Source organism: Balaenoptera musculus, chromosome 1, assembly GCF_009873245.2.
Source record: "Balaenoptera musculus isolate JJ_BM4_2016_0621 chromosome 1, mBalMus1.pri.v3, whole genome shotgun sequence".
In the NCBI taxonomy this organism is placed as follows: Eukaryota; Metazoa; Chordata; class Mammalia; order Artiodactyla; family Balaenopteridae; genus Balaenoptera; species Balaenoptera musculus.
In genome coordinates this window covers 115,267,886-115,288,281 of record NC_045785.1, presented here as the reverse complement: position 1 = coordinate 115,288,281, position 20,396 = coordinate 115,267,886, and the positions used below count along the sequence as shown (strand labels likewise).

At 40.9% G+C, this 20,396-nt stretch overlaps 2 protein-coding genes across 2 annotated transcripts; both read right to left on the bottom strand.

Annotated features, from left to right (window-relative positions):
• Nucleotides 1-452: 452 nt before the first annotated feature.
• LOC118903654 (T-cell surface glycoprotein CD1b-1-like) lies at nucleotides 453-4,394 on the bottom strand. Its single transcript, XM_036868964.1, is given in 8 exon segments — nucleotides 453-575; nucleotides 1,657-1,731; nucleotides 2,076-2,224; nucleotides 2,442-2,537; nucleotides 2,540-2,678; nucleotides 2,680-2,720; nucleotides 3,797-4,063; nucleotides 4,318-4,394. Coding segments are annotated over 8 exon segments (951 nt in total). The 5' UTR covers nucleotides 4,379-4,394.
• Nucleotides 4,395-15,812: 11,418 nt separating this feature from the next.
• On the bottom strand, nucleotides 15,813-19,783 carry LOC118892086 (T-cell surface glycoprotein CD1b-2-like). The gene is made up of 6 exons (XM_036846249.1): nucleotides 19,630-19,783; nucleotides 19,109-19,375; nucleotides 18,151-18,429; nucleotides 17,652-17,930; nucleotides 17,111-17,204; nucleotides 15,813-16,210 (listed from the first exon to the last, which is right to left on the bottom strand). The coding sequence occupies exons 1-6, from the start codon at nucleotides 19,688-19,690 to the stop codon at nucleotides 16,189-16,191; spliced, it is 1,002 nt and encodes a 333-aa protein (XP_036702144.1). The 5' UTR covers nucleotides 19,691-19,783; the 3' UTR covers nucleotides 15,813-16,188.
• Nucleotides 19,784-20,396: the final 613 nt, after the last annotated feature.

Here is a 20,396-nt window from a genome sequence, read left to right as displayed (position 1 = left end):
CTCAGCATAACACCAGTCGAGGGAGGGTTACTTCCACTGCAGCACTATGGAAGGCTTCCTGGAGAAAGAAGCTGCTCAGCTGATGCTCACGGTTAGAAAATCATCCCAGCAGAGACAGAGAAATTATGTTAAAGATACTCAGCATCTCTGCAAATACAATTACCTCAACATAATTATAGTTAGCTCACTTTGACAAATGATATTTCAGTAGAAGGAGAAAAAAAAGTTTTAAAGTAAGAAGCCAAAATGATGTCACTGTTAAGTCATGTACATCATTTCATTTATTCCGAGGTACATTCTTTCTCATGTCTCACATCCAAGAAATCTGAGTGGATCCTACTACTGATATTGTCTCATAATAAATGTATGATTTTTATTTATTTTTCCGCTGGTATATAAATTATGATTTATCTTACAACCTATAGGAACTCTGATTTGATCAAATCTGATGATTATTTGATGGAAGATGATGAAATTGACTCCTGGGCTGACAGCTTGAGCTTCTGGGCTCCTGGATACTTATTCCAAATGGAAAAGGAGACATGGTGAGGGCTCACAAGATAGTCTGATATGACCTGTTAAGAACACAAGCAGTCAGACAGAGAAGGACAAATATCGTATGATATCACTTATGTGTGGAATCTAAATAAATGGTACAAGTAAACTTATTTACAAAACAGAAATAGAGTTACAGATGTAGACAACAATCTTATGGTTACTAGGGGGAAAGGGAGGGAGGGATAAATTGGGAGACTGAGATTGACATATACACACTATTATATATAAAATAAGGACTTACTATATACAACAGAGAATTCTACACAATATTCTGTAATGACCTACATGGGAAAAGGATCAAAAAAAGAGTGGAAATATATATATATATATATGACAGATTCACTTTGCTGTACAGCAGAAAGTAAAACAACATTGTAAATCAACTATACTCCAATAAAAATTTTAAAAATAAAATAAAATTTTAAAAAAGAACAGGAGCAAAAAAAAAAAAAAAAAAAAGAACAGGAGCAAAAAAACATCGTTCTACATAAGAGATATTTGTACACCCATGTCCGTAGCAGCATTATTCACAATAGCCAAAAGGTGGACTCAACCCAAGTTCCCATTGGCAGATGAATGGATAAACAAAATGTGTTATACAGTCGTAAAAAGGAGAGAAATTCTAATACATACCACCACATGAATGAATTATAAGGACATTATGCTAAGTGGAATAACCAGTCACAAAAAGACAAATAGTGATGATTCCACTTATATGAGGTAACTAGACTAGTGAGATTCATATAGACAGAAAGTAGCATGGTGGTTGCCAGGACCTGGGGGAACAAGGAATGGGGAATGTGGTCTAACAAGTATACAGTTTTAGTTTTTCAAGATGAAAAGAGTTCTAGAGATTGGTTCACAAAATGTGAATGTACGTACTACTACTAAACTGTACGTTTAAAAATGGCTAACATGGTTAAGTTTTATGTCATGCATATATTACAATTTTTAAAAAATAGATTTACATAAAGATGTGAGTTGGGAAGAAAGGGGAAAGGTTCTGGTGGAAACATTGAGGCTAAAGGGATGTAATATAAAATTAACGGAAAGAGTGAGAGGATGGACAAAAAAGAAAGATTAAAAAGGAAAACTCACCAGTGCCTCAAAAACCATAATGCAAGACATAACAAAAGGACCAAGGAGGGCACTGATATTGCCAAAAATATCAAGCTGAGGGAGGGGAGGTGTTCTGACAATTGCGAAAAGACACAGGGATGTCATTTCAAACACATTCTCTAGTTCTCCTGGCTTTGTTACCCACCTGAGTGTCAGCACCACCATTACCTGCTTCTGATGCATGGGCATCTGTGATTCTCTCTCTCATATTCCCGGGCATGATCTATTCACAGCCACCCTTTGTCTCTCCCTCTTGCCCCATCCCACCCAGTCTATAGGTCATTCATTCTTATCTCTTCTATACCTTAGATCATCTATTTTCATTCCTCTTGGAACTGTAGTCCCAAGGAATAAATCTCAATCTTCCCCTCTCCTTTCCTCCCTCCCTCCCTCAAGACATCTCCTTGCTGAGTGCCAGACTGCTCCTGCTCGCCCCTCACCCACATCACCCACACGGGTTTTGGGTAGAATCCAGAGACATGGCACACCAACAGCACATGGCCAGGCCCAGGACTGGTGTCACTGGACAGCCAGGCCTCAGGCTTCACTGGGGCAGGAAGGGGTAGGAAGTGTGTCAGGTTATGACTCTAATCTAGAGGATAGGAACTCAGAAACTCACAAGTTTGGACAGTGACCTCTTCCACTCCTTTGGAAACCAAATAATTTATTGATTAAGCCCCTCCCTTAGACACCTCCTACTCTTGAATTTAAAGAAAGTGGTGGGAAGTGAAATAGAAAAGTTCTGGGGAGAGAATAGGACTAACCTTGCCTCTGCAGTTCCACCTTCCCTGCATCGAGGACACCCAGGAGATATCGAGGGCAGGTTTCTGAGAGGAGCATCACTATGGTACCCCAGATCAATGGTACTGAGTAATGAGTGTACAAAACCACTGCGCCTTGCTGCTGCCCGCTGGTGCAGGCACACATGAATGATTCTTTATTTTCATGAAATTCAGTCCTCCTAAAGGTCCCCTCAAGAAGCTTCCTATGGACTTCTCAGAAATGCAGCTCACAGCCTACTATGCCCTGGATCACAAAGGGGTCTAGATACAACAAAAACAGAGACAAAGTTATTAAAAAGCAAGCAAGAAAGAAAGGGATGAGGGGACTTCCCTGGTGGCACAGTGGTTGAGAATCTGCCTGCCAATGCAGGGGACACGGGTTCGAGGCCTGGTCCGGGAAGATCCCACATGCCGCAGAGCAGCTGATCCAGTTCGCCAAAACTACTGAGCCTGCACTCTAGAGCCCGTGAGCCACAACTACAGAGCCCATGTGTCACAACTACTGAAACCTGCATGCCTAAAGCCCATGATCCACAACAAGAGAAGCCACCACAGTGAGAAACCCAGGCACCAGCAACGAAGAGTAGCGCCCACTCTCTGCAACTAGAGAAAGCCAGCGCTCAGCAACGAAGACCCAACACAGCCAAAAATAAAAATATATAAATACATAAATAAATAAATTTATATTTAAAAATATTGTTTAAAAAGAAAAGGATGAAGAAAGGACGTGGGGCTTTGGATTTGGGGGATGGGAGAAAGGTCTGAGATGTGAGATGACTCAAAAACCAATTGCAGTATTCAGAGCCTTTTCAGAAAGAAGAGCATTGGGGAGAGGTATGCATGTCGTAACTGGTGGAGATGGTCTGTTGTAAGGCTGTAGGGTGGGCATGAGGAGAGAAGGAGAGCAGCATGTGATGGAATCAGGAGTGCAGCATTCCAGGGTGAAGGGGAGAGTTACATTGAGAGAAGGGATCAGGCAGGAGATGCTTGAGGAGACGGATTGGAGGAGGAGGAAGTCACACTTCAGTTCACTCAGGCACAGAGTGGAGAAGTGAGGGCTTTGTCCTTGGGGTTAGAGAGAAGCCAGTTATGCACAAACAAACCAGGAGATGGTTACAAAGGGGGACCTTCATTTATCACACTGGAGTGCAAGAAACAGGAAGAGTCTGGGATACTTAGTGGAGGTGTGGAGTCAGAGTTGGAGACTACTCTGGAGAAGTGTGTGCATGCAGTTGGGTAAAGTGGGAGGACGGGACCAAGACCCAAGAGAGTAATAGCCTTAACCAGGAGAGAGAAAAACCGTTGAGAATCTCCCCGGAGCAGAGGACTGTACTCACATTCAATCTGGAATTTACTGGCATAGTCCTGCACTTCCTGAGTGAATCCAATGAAGTAGGCTCGGAATAGGTCCTCCAGCTCAATCAACTCCGCATCACTGAAGTTGCCCTTGGACCAGGGCTTCAGGAAAATGGCAGTGCCCGAGTCACTATCCCAGCCATGAATCTGAAAATCATCCAACCAGCCTGAGCCTTGATTTTGTGCCCAGGTGCTGTTGGCAAAGGTCGAAATCTGGATAACATGGTAAGAGGTTGGCCCCTGAAAGGCTGTGGGTGGTGGAAGCATAAGAAGAGTGAGGAGGAAGAGAGAATCAGGATGAAATGATAAAGAACCCAGAGTCTGAACAACAACACAGAGCCTAAGACATTTGCCTGCCCCAAGGCTTCTAGCTCCATCCCCAACCTCCAGAACTGGGGGAGAGGGCTGGAGACAGGAGGGCCCTGACCCTTAGTGATAGGTGCAGCATGCTTTCATCCAGACCCCCTGCACCTGTTCTGGGAACTGCCAGAGTTACTCTTACCGTCTTCATTGTCACCACCTGGGACGACAACTGCTAGCAATAGAAGTGGCAGAAGCAGCATTTCATTGGGAAGTAGAACTTCTGACCCTCAGAGCTGGTGTTTGATCTCTAATTTCAGCAAACCTTTTTCTCAATACTCTATAGTGACTTCCTCTCTCTTTCAACTGACAAATCTCTTCCTCACCCACACCCACACCCGCACGTCACAGAAATACTGTGTTTTCTACAGCTCTGTGCTCCCACTCTGCCTCTCATTTCCGCTCCAGCCCTTGACTTGTAGATTTTTTTTAATGTCTCTGGCTTCCAGCTGTTCTCCTTGACCTCAGCTTCCTTCATATTTATTACCTTGGAAAAGCTCCCGTGTGATATTAAAAGGTTATTTCACCTCCCCAATCCTTTATTTCCACATCTGTTAAATAAGAGGGTAATATTAAACAATTGCTCTGCTTCCAGTCTCTTTTAATCTAGAAGAGTTCCTTTGGTTTATACATCCAGCTCGACCTCCCTCTTCACTGCCCCTTTCCTCTGGCACTTTGTCATGACCTCTTCCCAACGTTCTCAATGGCCCCTCTTTCTTATCTCATCCCTCTTAACTTTTCTCTCTAACCCACATTAATGGTTGCTGAGTGTGGTTGTGTGTTGACAATCATTTACATGCATGCAAAGCATTTAAATCACTGCTTTAGTGTATTTGGCTCTGGAAACCAAATGCCGGAATTAAATATGACAAATACTGCAGTTTATATTCCGAGAAAAGTTCTCTCATACCATAGCTATTTTTGAGGTTGAAAATTACATTCTACTGAAACTGAGCAGGACACTGTGACACCCTCCTGAGCACAAAATCCTTTTCGTCCCATGTTTCTTGTTTGTAGAAAATAGGCTTCATTCAGCCTCCTTTACCTTCCCAGAGTTCCAAAAGGCAGATTCAAATCGTTGCTAATCAGGGAAGGGAGGGAATGCAGAAAAAGGAGGAGCAGCCAAGAAACAATAGAGCAGCCCTGGGGAAGTGTCCTGGTTCCACCTCAAAGAATATACATAACAATATCTTTGACTTCTTCTGCAGGAAATAAGGCCCCCACCCCAGGTGGAGGATGGAAACTTCAGGCTGAGTACAAGATTCTTGCAACACCGCCCTGCTACCTCACAACCAAACAGAAGAAAGTCACACACCCTGCATCCCTCCCCCCAGATTTTGCCTATAAAACTTTTGCTCAACCAAAGTTTGCCCATTTTTGGCAGGCCAGTCAACCCTTAATGCTTCAGGGCTCTGATCAGAAACCTAGGTCCAGACCAGAGAAATGATGGCAAGTAGGCATGGTTTGCTATAGAAAGACAGCATGGATGTTCAGAAACAAGGAAGGGATCTTCTTGTTGATGTAAAAAACAGGGTAAATGGTATGAAGAGAGGACGGAATCTTACTGTTTGGGTTGCTTCTGGACCCACATTGAGTTTAAATGATGGAAGTTTATTGAATAGCTAGATCACTTCCAAATAAAATAAGATACTGAAACATTAATAACAAACATCGGTTTCCCTTTGCAGAGAAAATAAGGGACAATTGATGAATATGTTTGGTGCCACCCTGAGATATTCTCTATAAGAAAGCACATTTTGAGAAATTATTGTTGGTATTTATGTTTAGCAATCTACAGAATGCTAATATGAAAGACAGTTCATAATTGCTTACTTGTTAGTTTTCACTAGAAATTAAGGTTTTTAGAGTTGAGGATTCTAATTTAAACATGTAATTAAAGCTACTAAATAAGGGAAATATTTCAGTGTGCCAGGAAAGGAAGATTCATGTTTTCAATAAAAGAAGGTATGAGGAATGGAACTGCATTTTGTTAAAGGGAAAAAGGGCAATTTTCTCCTACCGCTGGTGGTTTCTGAATGGAAAAGAAAATAAGGGACAAGGTGATACGGATACAGAAATTTGTAGAATGTTTGTGAAAGGGAATACTGAGAAGAGCTGTGAATCTCAGGTTTCTCTAAGATTGGATTAAATTTAGTTGGGTAAATGGATTTTGTTGTAAGTGGGCTATTTGGATTTGGTTTGGATTTGGTTTCTCTGTTAAGAGAACAAAGTTTTCTTGGAATGCTGCTTTTGATAACAAATTGTGTGAATTTCTTTGCCTTTAAGTGATCTGTATTTGCTTTTGAAATCTTTTCACTTTGGTTAAGTGAATAAGTATTGTCTGCCAGATTCTAAAAGTTTGACCTCCAGCTACTTTTGAGATGCTTCAAAGTAGCCCTGAGGCATCTCAGAGAAATATTAAATTAACTATGATTACCTGGTATGTTAAATTACAGGGAAAGCATTGTCAAATGAATGATAAGCCTTCTCAGGTTATACTGTATGGATAAATGTTATTAATACAGATATTCTAAAAATTACATGAAATTCCTAAAAATCTGGTATGTCCTGATAAAATGTTACCAGTCATAATTCTGGTTATTGTAACCAAGTTTCTTTACTGATTACATCATAATCAGGTGTTTAACCATGACTTTTAAATCTTTCTGTCATTTAAAGACAGTTATTGTTGTACTCTGATGCTTTTGCCAAAGTGCTTTATCTTCAAGAAGATTCATAGGAAGGAAATTTTGACAAGTACAAGTCTCTGATAAATTTCAGATTATACCACTGAACTGGGTAAGAAATTAAAGAATCCTGATGGAAAACCTGGTGGCTTCATAAAAAGTTAACAAAAGGATTAGTTACTGAGTGAACTGGTGAATACAGTTATAATGTTTATGGGTTTTTGTCTGGAATATTACTGGTTTTGATCTATGTTTTCCAGATATAGGGAAGCCCTTCCCTTCAAGCTACTATGACTTAACAGCAATTGGGTAAATTACACCTCTATGGATAGAATTGAAATGCTATTCTTTTCTCTCTGCCTGGTCTCTCCAGAAATAGGAGAGTCTTGGGTTCTGAGGAGGCTTATCAAGTGAATGGGAAAAACTATCTCCTGGCATGTGCAAGAATTTTGATATTTTGGAGACCTCTAGAAAAGAGAAGTCCACTGAGGCAGAATCTGATGGCAGGCCTTTGGCATGGATTTCCTGGCCTTGAGAGGCCTTTGTGGGAATTCAGTCTGAGACTCCTGAGGAGTTCCACCAAAGCCAGTGTGGAGGAGCCTATGTGGTCAATAGACTGGACTTATTTTGGAAACAAATTAGTCTTGATTTGGCTGTGTTTGTTGGACATGAGGGTAATTAGGGAGAAAAATAATATGTTTCAATAGATATTAAATTCTAGTTCTCTTAAAGCTATTGTGTTAAGCACACTTTTGCCTTAATATTCAGGAGGACAAGAAAATTACCTAGTAGAGTTATCACAGAGTATAACTACTCATGATGTATGACACTGCTTGCTTTAAGTCTATTGCTAAAAGCACATGTACAAATGCTTGTGTGACAAATGGGTGTAATAGATAAAATATATATATATACATATATATATATATACACATATATATATATATATATATATATATATATATAGGGCCTCTAAAATGTTTCCCTATTAACATACCTCTGAGATTGTTCACAATATCTGATCAGTTTTCCCCCAATGTGGATAACTAGGCAAATATAAAGGAGGCCTAGGACCCCAGCTGCTGGTTGGGGCAAGCAGCTGACTCACCCCAGCATTGAGGAATGGATATTTTGATCATCAAAGTTTTCTACTGAAAGACTTACAATCAAAAGTTAAAATGATGGAAGAATCTGCACACATTGAAGTATGGGGAAGTCATTCTGGCTTATATATGGTTTAACTTAAACTTTACTGACCAAAGTGGCCTGTTTTGTGACCTTTCAGACATGCATTGTACACCTACTTTGGCCATTGAGGATAAAAGTGCATTTGAAAGTCAAAATAGAGTAACCATGGTTCAGACATCCAAGGTAATACTCGGTGGCCATTGTGGATGTGACCTCAGATATGTTCCTGGGTTGCTGAATTTTCTGAGCTGTGTCAGACTAGGGGACACCACTAGCCATTCTCAAAGCAGTGTCTGCTGGCAGCTAGTAGCTGCAACTTTACATTTTCAAGGTTTCCTCTTGTAACAATTAAATTTTTAGACAATAAGATTCTGTAGATCAGATGTTGGCAGAAAAAAAGGAGACTGTGTAGTGGCCAATAGCTCCTATTGTGTATATGTTAATACAACATCAGAAGTTAAAACCTACTTAGATAAAAGACTGGCTATCTGGCTACAAGTCTCCCCAAGGTGCTGGGTCCAGACTAGGTTTCAGGTTTATTCTCCTGATTTCCTCAGGGAATGAGATCTGTTTTCTCTCTTAAAGTTAGTTTGAATTGGGTCTGTTGCACCAAACTGGCGGGCCAAGGGATTGAGGTCTTAATCATACCAAACTCAAATCCAGGACTTGGAACTCAGGGATATTTATAATTTGGTGTCCCTTCCCCAAACTGAGGCAGAACCACGCCCCATTTCAGCAGGAAGTACCCAGAGTGGTTGTCCTCATGTTCTCTGAAAGATTTGGGGAAGGTTGAAAGACAAGGTGGGATTGAAACCAAGTCCCCCTACACCTGAGTTCCTCTGCTGAGTTTATGATTAACCTCTATACCCAATATGTTATTCCCTTTCTTACCCAACACCTGTTCTCTTCAAGATTGAGAAGTATCAAAGAAAAGGGGGATTGAAACTGAGCAGGACCCTGGGCCTCCTGGGCATGAAAGCCTTTCTGGCCCCCATTTCTTGTTTGTAGAAATTACGTTTCATTCAGCTCCTTGACCCTCGACGAATTCCAGAAAGCAGATTCAAACAGTTGTTAATCAGGGAAAGGATAGAATTCAGAAACAAAGGAGGAGCAAGCAAGAAACAATAGGGCAGCCTTGGGAAAGTGTCCTGGTTCTGCCTCAAGTAATATACATAAAAATATCTTTAAGTTCTTCTGCAAGGCCCCCACCCCAGGTGGAGGATGGCAACTTCAGACTGAGCACAAGATTCCTGGAACACTGCCCTGTTACCTCACCACGGAACAGAAGAAAGTCACACACCCTGCACCCCAAATTTTGCCTATAAAATCTTTCCCCCAAAAACCATCAGGTAGTTTGGGGTTTTTCAGCATGAGCCACCCATTCTCCTTGCTTGGCCCTGCATAAATCTTTCTCTGCTCCGAACTCTGACGTTTCAGTTTGTTCAGCCTCACTGTGCATCAGGCACACAAACTTGTGTTCTGTAACACTACTGGTATATGACCTTCTTTTCAGTAGTTCTTGACCTTTGGAGCTGCCACTACTGGCAGAGAGTTCTTAAAACATTTGGAATTTCCTAACTTTTGAAAGCAATCAAGATATCTTTTGTTAGTTAATCAAGTGACTTTGGAAAACCCCTATATAACCTAAGGGTGGGTGCTGGCTGTCAGTGGAGACAATCATGTGATTGGAGGGTTGGAACTTCCAGTCCCACCCTCTGACATCCAGGGAGGTAAGAGGGACTAGCAGTTGAATTTAACCCTATAGCCAATGATTTGATCAATTTACCTATGTAATGAAGTCTCCAAAAATAACCCAAAAGAATGGTGCTTTAAGAGCTTTCAGTTTGGTGAACACATTGAGGTCAGGAGAACAGCAGGCTTAGAGTGGCATGGAAGCGCCACCACCTTACCCCATTTCTTGCCCTTTGCATCTCATCCATCTAGCTCTTAACTATCCTTTTATAATAGGTGATCTAATAAGTAAATGTTTCTCTAAATTCTGTAAGCCAGTCTAGAAAATTAATCAAATCTAAGAAGGAGGTCATGGGAACCTCCAATCTATTTGTGACTGGCAAGCCTGATTGCCCCCCACAGTCTTGTAGGTCTGAACCCTTAAACTGTGGAATCTGATGCTATATCCAGGTAGATAGTGTCAGAATTGAATTGAATTATAAGACACCCAAGCTGGTCCAAAGTGTTGCTTCTTGGATGTGTGGGGAAACCCCCTCCCTCACACACTGGAACTGGGTGATCAGAGTCCTTATATCACAACAGAATAAATGCAAAGAGAGTAGAAGGAAGGAGATAATAAAGAAAATGATATGATCATAGAAATAATCAACGACTCAAAACATAGTTTTTGAAAAAATTATAAAATTGATAATCTCCTGTCAAGATCAGAGAGAGAAAACAAAGAAGAGAGAGAGAACCGATTTCTAAGATCTGGTTAAAAAAGGCAGGGTACATAATTATGAACCCTATAGACATTAACATGATAAAAAGAAGATATTATGCACAAGCCAACAGTAAATTAGAAATCTGAACAACTTGGACAAATCCTTTAAAAACATAACTTACCAAAGAGGACACAAAGAAATAGACAATTTGAAAAGAGTTATTTTTATTTATTTATTTTTTATAAATTTATTTATTTTATTTTATTTACTTTTTTTTTTGGCTACATTGGGTCTTCGCTGCTGCACATGGACTTTTCTCTGGTTGCCGCGAGCAGGGGCTACTCTTCATTGTGGTGCACAGGCTTCTCATTGTGGTGGCTTCTCTTCTTGGGAGCACGGGCTCTAGGCATGCGGACTTCAGTAGCTGTGGCACACGGGCTCAGTAGTTGTGGCTCGTGGGCTCTAGAGAGCAGGCTCAGTAGTTGTGGCGTACGGGCTTAGTTGCTCCTCGGCATGTGGGATCTTCCTGGACCAGGGCTTTTACCTGTATCTCCTGCATTGGCAGGCAGATTCGTAACCACTGTGTCACCAGGGAAGCCCCATTATTTTTATTCTTAAAAATTAACTGTGAAATTTAAAACTCCCTCCCCCCCAAAAAACTCCCAACACATAAGTCTTCACTACTGAATTTTACCAAATATTTATTTTAAAAATAAATATATAACAGAAACTCTCCCAGAGAATAAAAACAGAGGAAAGATTTCTTGACTTGTTTTAGGAGGTTAAGAACCCTCAAAATACCAAAGGAATTATAAGAACTAAAAAACATTATAAACAAAATATTAGCAAACTGAATCCACATAATACTTTATGAACAAGACAGATAAATGGCAGAAACACAATTTTGTTTTACCATTTGAGAGTCAATAAGTGTGACTCACAACATTAAAAGGAAAAAAAAATATGTAAAAGATTTTGTCATTTCATTATAAGCCCTAATGAAATTCAGTAGCCATCCATAATAATAATGATAATAAAAAACATTTAGCAACTTTGAAAGTGTTCTTAATCTAATAAAAAGTATACATGAAACACTTGCAGCAATTATCATAGCTAATATTAACTCTTGAATAATTCTTATCCAATACAAGTAAAAAGATAAGAATGCCAGATGTCAATTCTATTCAACAGTGTACTGCTGTTCATAACAAGTGCCATTGGGCAAGAAAATGCAATAAAAGAGATCAAGAGGAGTGAAAAGAAACAACTGGAATTTTCATACCTAGAGCTGTCATGATAGTATGCATAGAAAATCCAAAAGGACCTACAGATAAAATATTAAACTTAATAAGTTAATTTAACACAGATACTAGAAACAAGGACAAAATATTTTTTAACATATTCCTATAGATTAGCAAAAACCACACAAACACACGCACACAAACTCTCATATAAAAAGAGTTGAAAAGCCCTTATATTCTGAGACTGAAGATCTGTTTTTGAAAGTCAATCATCCAGAGGTCATAGTTAAAGTCATGGGTAAATTAAGGTTTTCCAAGGTAAGGACACAGAGGAAAATCACAAGTCCAAGAAACCACCTTTGAGGGATGATGACTTGGGGGAGGAAAGAGAATAAGAAGAGTAAAGAAAACAAGGAAAGATAATAACAATGTGGAAAAGCTGTTACAAGACATCAGAAAGCATAGTAATATCAGAACTTTTAAGCAACTAAATATTCTAACTCAGTTCTTTTAAAAGGAAGAATGAAATCTGTTGTGCTCATATAACTAAAATATCCAGAGGTAGGTCAGTCTCCACATGTGGTCTTTGGCTCTGTCATCATTCTGTTCTATTTGTGAACTTCATTCCTGGGCCAGCTTTACCTGTGGAACAAAATTCTATAGCCACTTGGAGTTTTGAAGGCATCATACCCCTGAGACAGAGTCCCTCCTTCCTCAACCACCAATTATAAACTATTGCTTTATTTAAGTGGGATCACCAATTATTCCAACTAAGTGCTGAGGTGGGAGGTGAAATTCTGTTCATTATCTTAGACCTTGGTTCTCATCTGGGGTCAATTTTGCCCCTGAGGGACATTTGGAAATGTCTGAAGATATATTTGGTTATTGTAACTGGGGAGGTACTACTGGCATCCAGTGAGTAGTGGCCAGGGACGCTGCTAAAAATCCTGCAGTGCATTGAACAACCTTCCATAACAAAGAATTATGCATCCCAAAGTGTCAACAGTCCAAAGCCTGAGAAATCTTTACACAAGAGTTTCTTAAAATTAAATGTTCATCTGAATAACCTAAAAGGCTAATTAAAACACAGCATTCTAGTTCCCATTCCAGGATTTTCTGATTCAGTAAGTCTAGAGTGGGGCCTGAAAATGTCTTCATCTAACAAGCTCACAGGTACTACTCCTGCTGGTGGTCCATAGTCAACACTCCAAGAAACATTCTAATCAGGGTCCTGACCTGTAGCTGAGGGAGCAGTGAAGCATAGGACAGCATGTCGGCTCTATAAGATGAGTTGGAGTTTAATGCATTCTGGAGAAATAACCAGCTGTGTTAATGCAGAGAGAAAAAAAACTATGTCTTCAGTCATTTCCTACCCTGCCCAAATCCTAAAGTCCATGTTGTTCTAAAATGTCCAGGTGGGAGAACCGCTTCTAGTACTCCTGGCTTCTGAAAAATTCCACTTGCTCTGACCTCCCTTCCTAAATCCTTCAAAAAATATACCCAGACCTTGCCTGCGCCCACCTGGAGCCAGCGGTCCTCCACGCACCCCGCATCCAGTGAGATGCGCTGCGCACCGGCAGAGTGGACATGGGCAGAGAGATGGTGGCCAGGCTCAGACTGGGGCTGCTGCTTCTGACACTGCTCTTACCTACGCAGATTTATTCAAATCAAACAACTGTTGTAACACCTTCAAGTGACTCCTCCCAGCATACCTCAGCTGCCCCCAATCCAGCGAACGCCACCACCAAAGCAAATGACTGTGCTCTGCAGTCAACAGCCAGTCTCTTGGAGATCTCAGTCTCCCTTCTACATCTCTACTGTTAAGAGACTCAGGCCAAGAAACATCTACACTTCCCCATCCTCTAAACCCAATTCAGATGGCATCCAGACATCCAGTGTGACAAGGGAAAAAAAAAAAAACAGGTCTTCATTGAGTTAATCTGCTAGTTCCACACCTTACTTTATTGACAGAAACTGTTGAGGATCCCAAATTTGATTGGTTTGAAGAGCATGTGAAGCGTTTGACTAGATGATGAATGCTAATATTAAATCTGCTGGAGTTTCCTGTACAAGATGAAGAGAGACAACATCCAAAATTAGTTAAGAGATGTTTTCCTTAAATGTGGCTTAAGAAGTATGCACACATAAAACTCTACCTTGAAAGTGAGAATAGATTTTATCTTACTTAGAGATAAAGAATGGGATGTAGAACAGAGATTCAGTTTTCATTTGGCTCATTAAATTTAAAAGGCCATAAAACAATGAGGTAAAACAGAAACCTTCTGTGATTCTATTTATATGTACATTAGAAGGAACTTCCAGGTGCTACTGTAAATCCTCAATGTGTTGTTTCAGCAGTACTAATTTAATGCTGGTGTACCCTAGAGAAAATTTTATGTTAAGCTATCACTGTTCTCTTGGGAACTGAAATCTTTCCCTTGGGGTTTGGGTTTGACATTGCCTTTGAATTTTTATATAGTCATTGATATGTACCAGGGCAATGATGGATTGGAATCTACCCCAAATCCAAGCATAATGAGTACATTTTGCTTCTATACTTATCAACTATTCTTATTCAAAAAGAGCACTAGATTCATTTAGCTAAACAGATAACAAAGAGTAGAATTACATGGATCTCAACTAATTTCAAAATGCTTTTTATTTCTGCATATGCCGAATACTTTTTACAGTTTAAAAAATGATCTGTTTTGCAGGTAAGATTGACAAATCTCGAAATTAAAAAAGCAAATATGTGAAGGAGCTAAACTATAAATCAAATATATTTGGCAAGGGAAGACTGGAAGCTTGCTTACATTAAATTCAGAAAAACTTTTATACTCTTTTCTGTAAATACTTTTTTTTAAACTGAATCAGAATAGCCACATATAGAACACTTTCTGTTATCAATCAATATTTTTAGATAGTTAGAATCTGGTCCTAAGCCTAAAGTGGGTTTGATTTTGGAAAGTAAATCTTTTCACAACTGCCTTGATGCACGGAAACCTTTTTAAAAATAGACACTCTCTACGTCTTTTGTTTGCATGATCACACACTGATTCTTAGATGTTCCAAATCTAATATGGCCACAATAGTCTTGATAACCAAAGTCATTTTTTTTCCATCTTTAGAAATCTACACTGGAACAACCATATCCAACAGATCTCAAGCTACTATGTGTGTGAACGAACCTTCTCTTTTGTTTCATACCTGAATGCTGTACATCTACTTTGGATTGTATATTGTGTTTGTGTATTTATGCTTGGGTTCATAGTAACTTCTCATGTTATGGAATTGATGTGTATTAAACACAAACAGTAAATTAAAAATATATATATATATATTATTTTTTAATTAAATGAGTTTGGATTTTTTTAATGAGGTTTCTAGAAAACTGTGGAATAAGCAAAAGAATCAATAAATGTAAACAAGAGTCAACAATATAACTGACTTGATAAACCACAGATATCAAAGTCCCTGAGAGCAAGAAAAGCCCTCTTGACTCTTTGCTTGAATATTTAACAACCCATCTGCACTATTATCCCTCACCCATCCTGCCTCTCATGCATTCTCACTGGAAAATGAGAAACAGGATCCTTTTCTGATTAATCTTTATATGTAAACTATAGTTATAATATGGGCAGAAGTGGTTTTCTCCAGAGGAGTTCAGGGCAGAAACAAGGAGAGTATGATATTTTTTGCTATGTGAGAATATCTCAATAAGAGGAAAATCTAGAATATCAACTAAAGAGGAAAAAAAGGAAGGAGATAATTTTGAAAAAGACCATTAATGTGGCAGTTATAGCAACTTAGATTATTTTACTAAACAAATACATATGCGAGTGAGAGATCTTGCCTGGGATCCACCTAGAGCAAGCCTTTCTCTCAAGGAACTTATAAGTAGAAAGAAAAGAAAAACAAAAAGACCTGCAATGTTGTGGGTACAGAGTAATGTGGATCTCAGCATGACACCACACAAGGGAGGGTTACTTCCACTGTAGCACTAAAGAAGGCTTCCTGGAGAAAGAAGCTGCTCAGCTGGCCCTCATGGTTAGAAAATCATCCAAGCAGAGACAGAGATATTATGTTAAAATTGTTCAGCATCTCTGCAAATACAATTATCTCGGCATAATTATAGCTAGCTCACTTTAACAAATGATATTTCAGCAGAATCACAAAAAAAGAGTTCAAATAAGAAGCCAAAGGGATGTCACTGTTAAGTCATGGACATCATTTCACTTATTACGAGGTACATTCTTTCTCACCTCACATCTATGAAATCTGAGTCGATCCTACTATTGATATTGTCTCATAATAACAATTTTTAATTATTTTTCTGCTAGTGTATAAATTATGATTTATCTTACAAACTATGGGCACTCTGATTTGTCCAAATCTGATGATTATTTGATGAAATAAGATGAGATTGACTCCTGGGCTGACAAATTGAGTTTCTGGACTCCTGGTTACTGATCCCAAATGGAAATGGAGACATGATGAGGGCTCATGAGATATTCTGATAGGACCTGTTAAGATCACAAGCAAAAAATTGTTCTACATAAGAGATATTTGTACACCATGTTCATAGCAGCATATTCACAGTAGCCAAAAGGTAGAATCAACCCAAATGTCCCTTGACAGATGAACGGATAAACAAAACAGCCTTAAAAAGGAAAGAAATTCTAATACGTGCCATCACATGATGAATTATGAGGACATTATGCTAAGTGGAATGAGCCAGTCACAAAAAGACAAATAGTGATGATTCCACTTATATGAGGTACCTAGAGTAATCAGATTCATATAGACAGAAAGTAGCATGGTGGTTGCCAGGGACTAGGGGAGCAAGGAATGGGGAATGTGGTTTAATGGGCAGAGTTTTAGTTTACAAGATAAAAAAGTTCTAGAGATGGGTTGCACAAAAAGTGAATGTACTTAATACGACTAAACTGTACGTTTAAAAATGGCTAAGGCAGTAAGTTTTTACGTCATGTATATTTTACCACGACTTTTTAAAAATAGATTTATCAGGACTTCCCTGGAGGCGCAGTGGATAAGACTCTGTGCTCCCAATGCAGCAGGCCTGGGTTCGATCCCTGGTCAGGGAACTGGATCCCACACGCATGCCACAACTAAGAGTTTGTATGTCACAACTAAGAGCCCATGAGCCGCAATTGGGGAGCCCACCTGCATCAATTAAGGAATCCACATGCTGCAACTAAGGAGCCCGCCTGCTGCAACTAAGACCCAGCACAACCAAATAAATAAATAAATATTTTTTAAAAATAGATTTACCTAAAGATGGGAGTGGGGAAGAAAGGGGAAAGGGTCTGTTGGAAATACGGAGGCTAAAGTATGTAATAGATAAAATGGAGGGAAAGAGTGAGAGGATGAACAAAAAAGAAATATTAAAAAGGAAAACTCACCAGCGCCTCAAAAACCATAATGCAAGACATATCAAAAGGACCAAGGAGGGCACTAATATTGCCAAAAATATCAAGCTGACGGAGGTGCGGTGACCTGGCAATTGGGAGAGGACACAGGGATGTCACTTCAAACCCATTCTCTAGTTCTCCTGGCTTTGTTACCCACCTGAGTGTCAGCACCACCATTACCTGCTTCTGATGCATAGGCATCTGTGATTCTCTCTCTCATATTCCTGGATATCATATATTCACAGCCACCCTTTGTCTCTCCCTCTTACCCCATCCGACCCAGTCTATAAGTCCTTCATTCTTATCTCTTCTATACCTTAGATCATCTATTTTCATTCCTCTTGGAACTGTAGTCCCAAGGAATAAATCTCAACCTCTGACTCTCTGTCTCTCTCTCCTTCCCTCTCTCCATTCCTTTCTCCCCCTGTCCCTCCCTATCTCATCCATCAAATCCCTCCTTTTTCCCAGTCCCTCCCTCTGTGCTTGAGGACCATCTCCTCCCATTCCCAGCTGGGACCCATGCCTTACTCACCCCAGTAGAGGATGATGTCCTGGTCTCCTAGACTGCTGTGCTTCACTCGGCAACTCAGGCCAGTCTCCTCCCCAGCCGTCACATTCAGGGTTACTTGGAGATACCAAGTCCAGTCAACATTGGGCAAGACATCTCCTTGTTGAGTGTCAGACTGCTCCCGCTCGCCCCTCATCCACGTCACCCACACGGGTTTTGGGTAGAATCCTGAGACATGGCACACCAGCAGCAGACGGCCAGGCCCAGGACTGGGGCCACTGGACAGCCAGGCCTCAGGCTTCACTGGGGCAGGAAGAGGCAGGGAGACTGTCAGATTATGACTCTAACCTAGAGCATAGGCATTCAGAAACCCACAAGTTTGGACAGTGACCTCTTCTACTCCTATGGGAACCAAATCATTTATTGATTAAGCCCCTCTCTCCTTAGGTACCTCCTACTCTTGAATTCAAAGAAGGTGGCAGGACGTGAAATAGAAAAGTCTTGTGGAGAGAAAAGAACAAACCTTGCCTCTGTAGTTCAGTCTTCCCTGCATCGAGGACACCAAGGAGAAACCGAGGGCAGGTTTCTGAGAGGAGCGTCTCTATGATACCCATGATGTCTTGGTACTGAGTGATGAGTGCACAGAACTGCTGCGCCCTGGTGCTGCCCTCTGGGGCAGGTGCACATGAATGATTCTTAATGCTCACGAAATCCAGTCCTCCTAAAGCTCCCCTCAAAAAGCTTCTTATGGACTTCCCAGAATGCAGCTCACAGCCTGCTATAACCTGGATCACAAAGGGGTCTGGATACAAGGAAAACAGGGACAAAGTTACTAAAAAGCAAACAAGAAAGAAAGGTATGGGGAGAGGATGTGGGGCTTTGGATTTGGGGGGTGGGAGAAAGGTCTGAGATGTGAGATGACTCAAAAACCAATTGCAGTATTCAGAGCCTTTTCAGAAAGAAGAGCATTGGGGAGAGGTATGCATGTCATAACTGGTGGAGATGGTCTGTTGTAAGGCTGTAGGGTGGGCATGAGGAGAGAAGGAGAGCAGCATGTGATGGAATCAGGAGTGCAGCATTCCAGGGTGAAGGGGAGAGTTACATTGAGAGAAGGGATCAGGCAGGAGATGCTTGAGGAGACGGATTGGAGGAGGAGGAAGTCACACTTCAGTTCACTCAGGCACAGACTGGAGAAGTGAGGGCTTTGTCCTTGGGGTTAGAGAGAAGCCAGTTATGCACAAACAAACCAGGAGATGGTTACAAAGGGGGACCTTCTTTTATCACACTGGAGTGCAAGAAACAGGAAGAGTCTGGGATACTTAGTGGAGGTGTGGAGTCAGAGTTGGAGACTACTCTGGAGAAGTGTGTGCATGCAGTTGGGTAAAGTGGGAGGACGGGACCAAGACCCAAGAGAGTAATAGCCTTAACCAGGAGAGAGAAAAACCGTTGAGAATCTCCCCGGAGCAGAGGACTGTACTCACATTCAATCTGGAATTTACTGGCATAGTCCTGCACTTCCTGAGTGAATCCAATGAAGTAGGCTCGGAATAGGTCCTCCAGCTCAATCAACTCCGCATCACTGAAGTTGCCCTTGGACCAGGGCTTCAGGAAAATGGCAGTGCCCGAGTCACTATCCCAGCCATGAATCTGAAAATCATCCAACCAGCCTGAGCCTTGATTTTGTGCCCAGGTGCTGTTGGCAAAGGTCGAAATCTGGATAACATGGTAAGAGGTTGGCCCCTGAAAGGCTGTGGGTGGTGGAAGCATAAGAAGAGTGAGGAGGAAGAGAGAATCAGGATGAAATGATAAAGAACCCAGAGTCTGAACAACAACACAGAGCCTAAGACATTTGCCTGCCCCAAGGCTTCTAGCTCCATCCCCAACCTCCAGAATGGGGGGAGAGGGCTGGAGACAGGAGGGCCCTGACCCTTAGTGATAGGTGCAGCATGCTTTCATCCAGACCCCCTGCACCTGTTCTGGGAACTGCCAGAGTTGCTCTTACCGTCTTCATTGTCACCACCTGGGACGACAACTGCTAGCAATAGAAGTGGCAGAAGCAGCATTTCATTGGGAAGTAGAACTTCTGACCCTCAGAGCTGGTGTTTGATCTCTAATTTCAGCAAACCTTTTTCTCAATACTCTATAGTGACTTCCTCTCTCTTTCAACTGACAAATCTCTTCCTCACCCACACCCACACCCGCACGTCACAGAAATACTGTGTTTTCTACAGCTCTGTGCTCCCACTCTGCCTCTCATTTCCGCTCCAGCCCTTGACTTGTAGATTTTTTTTAATGTCTCTGGCTTCCGGCTGTTCTCCTTGACCTCAGCTTCCTTCATTTTTATTACTTCGGAAAAGCTCCCGTGTGATGTTAAAAGGTTATTTCACCTCCCTAATCGTTTATTTCCACATCTGTTAAATAAGAGGGTAATATTAAACAATTGCTCTGCTTCCAGTCTCTTTTAATCTAGAAGAATTCCTTTGGTTTATACACCTAACTGGACCTCCCTCCTCACTGCCCTTTTCCTCTGGCACTTTGTCATTACCTCTTCCCAACGTTCTCAATGGCCCCTCTTTCTTATCTCATCCCTCTTACCTGGTCTCTCTAACCCACATTATGGTTTCTGAGTGTGGGTGTGTGTTGACAATCATTTACATGCAGGCAAAGCATTTAAATCACTGCTTTATCATATTTGATTCTGGGACCCAAATGCCAGAATTAAATATGATAAATACTGCAGTTTATATTCTGAGCAAAATTCTCTTACAC

Bases quoted from the DNA above. Each gene is read 5' to 3' on its own strand.
- LOC118892086 (XM_036846249.1), bottom strand. From the start codon at position 19,690: ATGCTGCTTCTGCCACTTCTATTGCTAGCAGTTGTCGTCCCAGGTGGT. The intron at 19,376-19,629 runs GTAAGAGCAACT...CACCACCCACAG, and splicing joins AGGTGGTGACAATGAAGACG to CCTTTCAGGGGCCAACCTCT. The intron at 17,931-18,150 runs GTTTGTTCTTTT...TTCCTGCCCCAG, and splicing joins GACTGAACTACAGAGGCAAG to TGAAGCCTGAGGCCTGGCTG.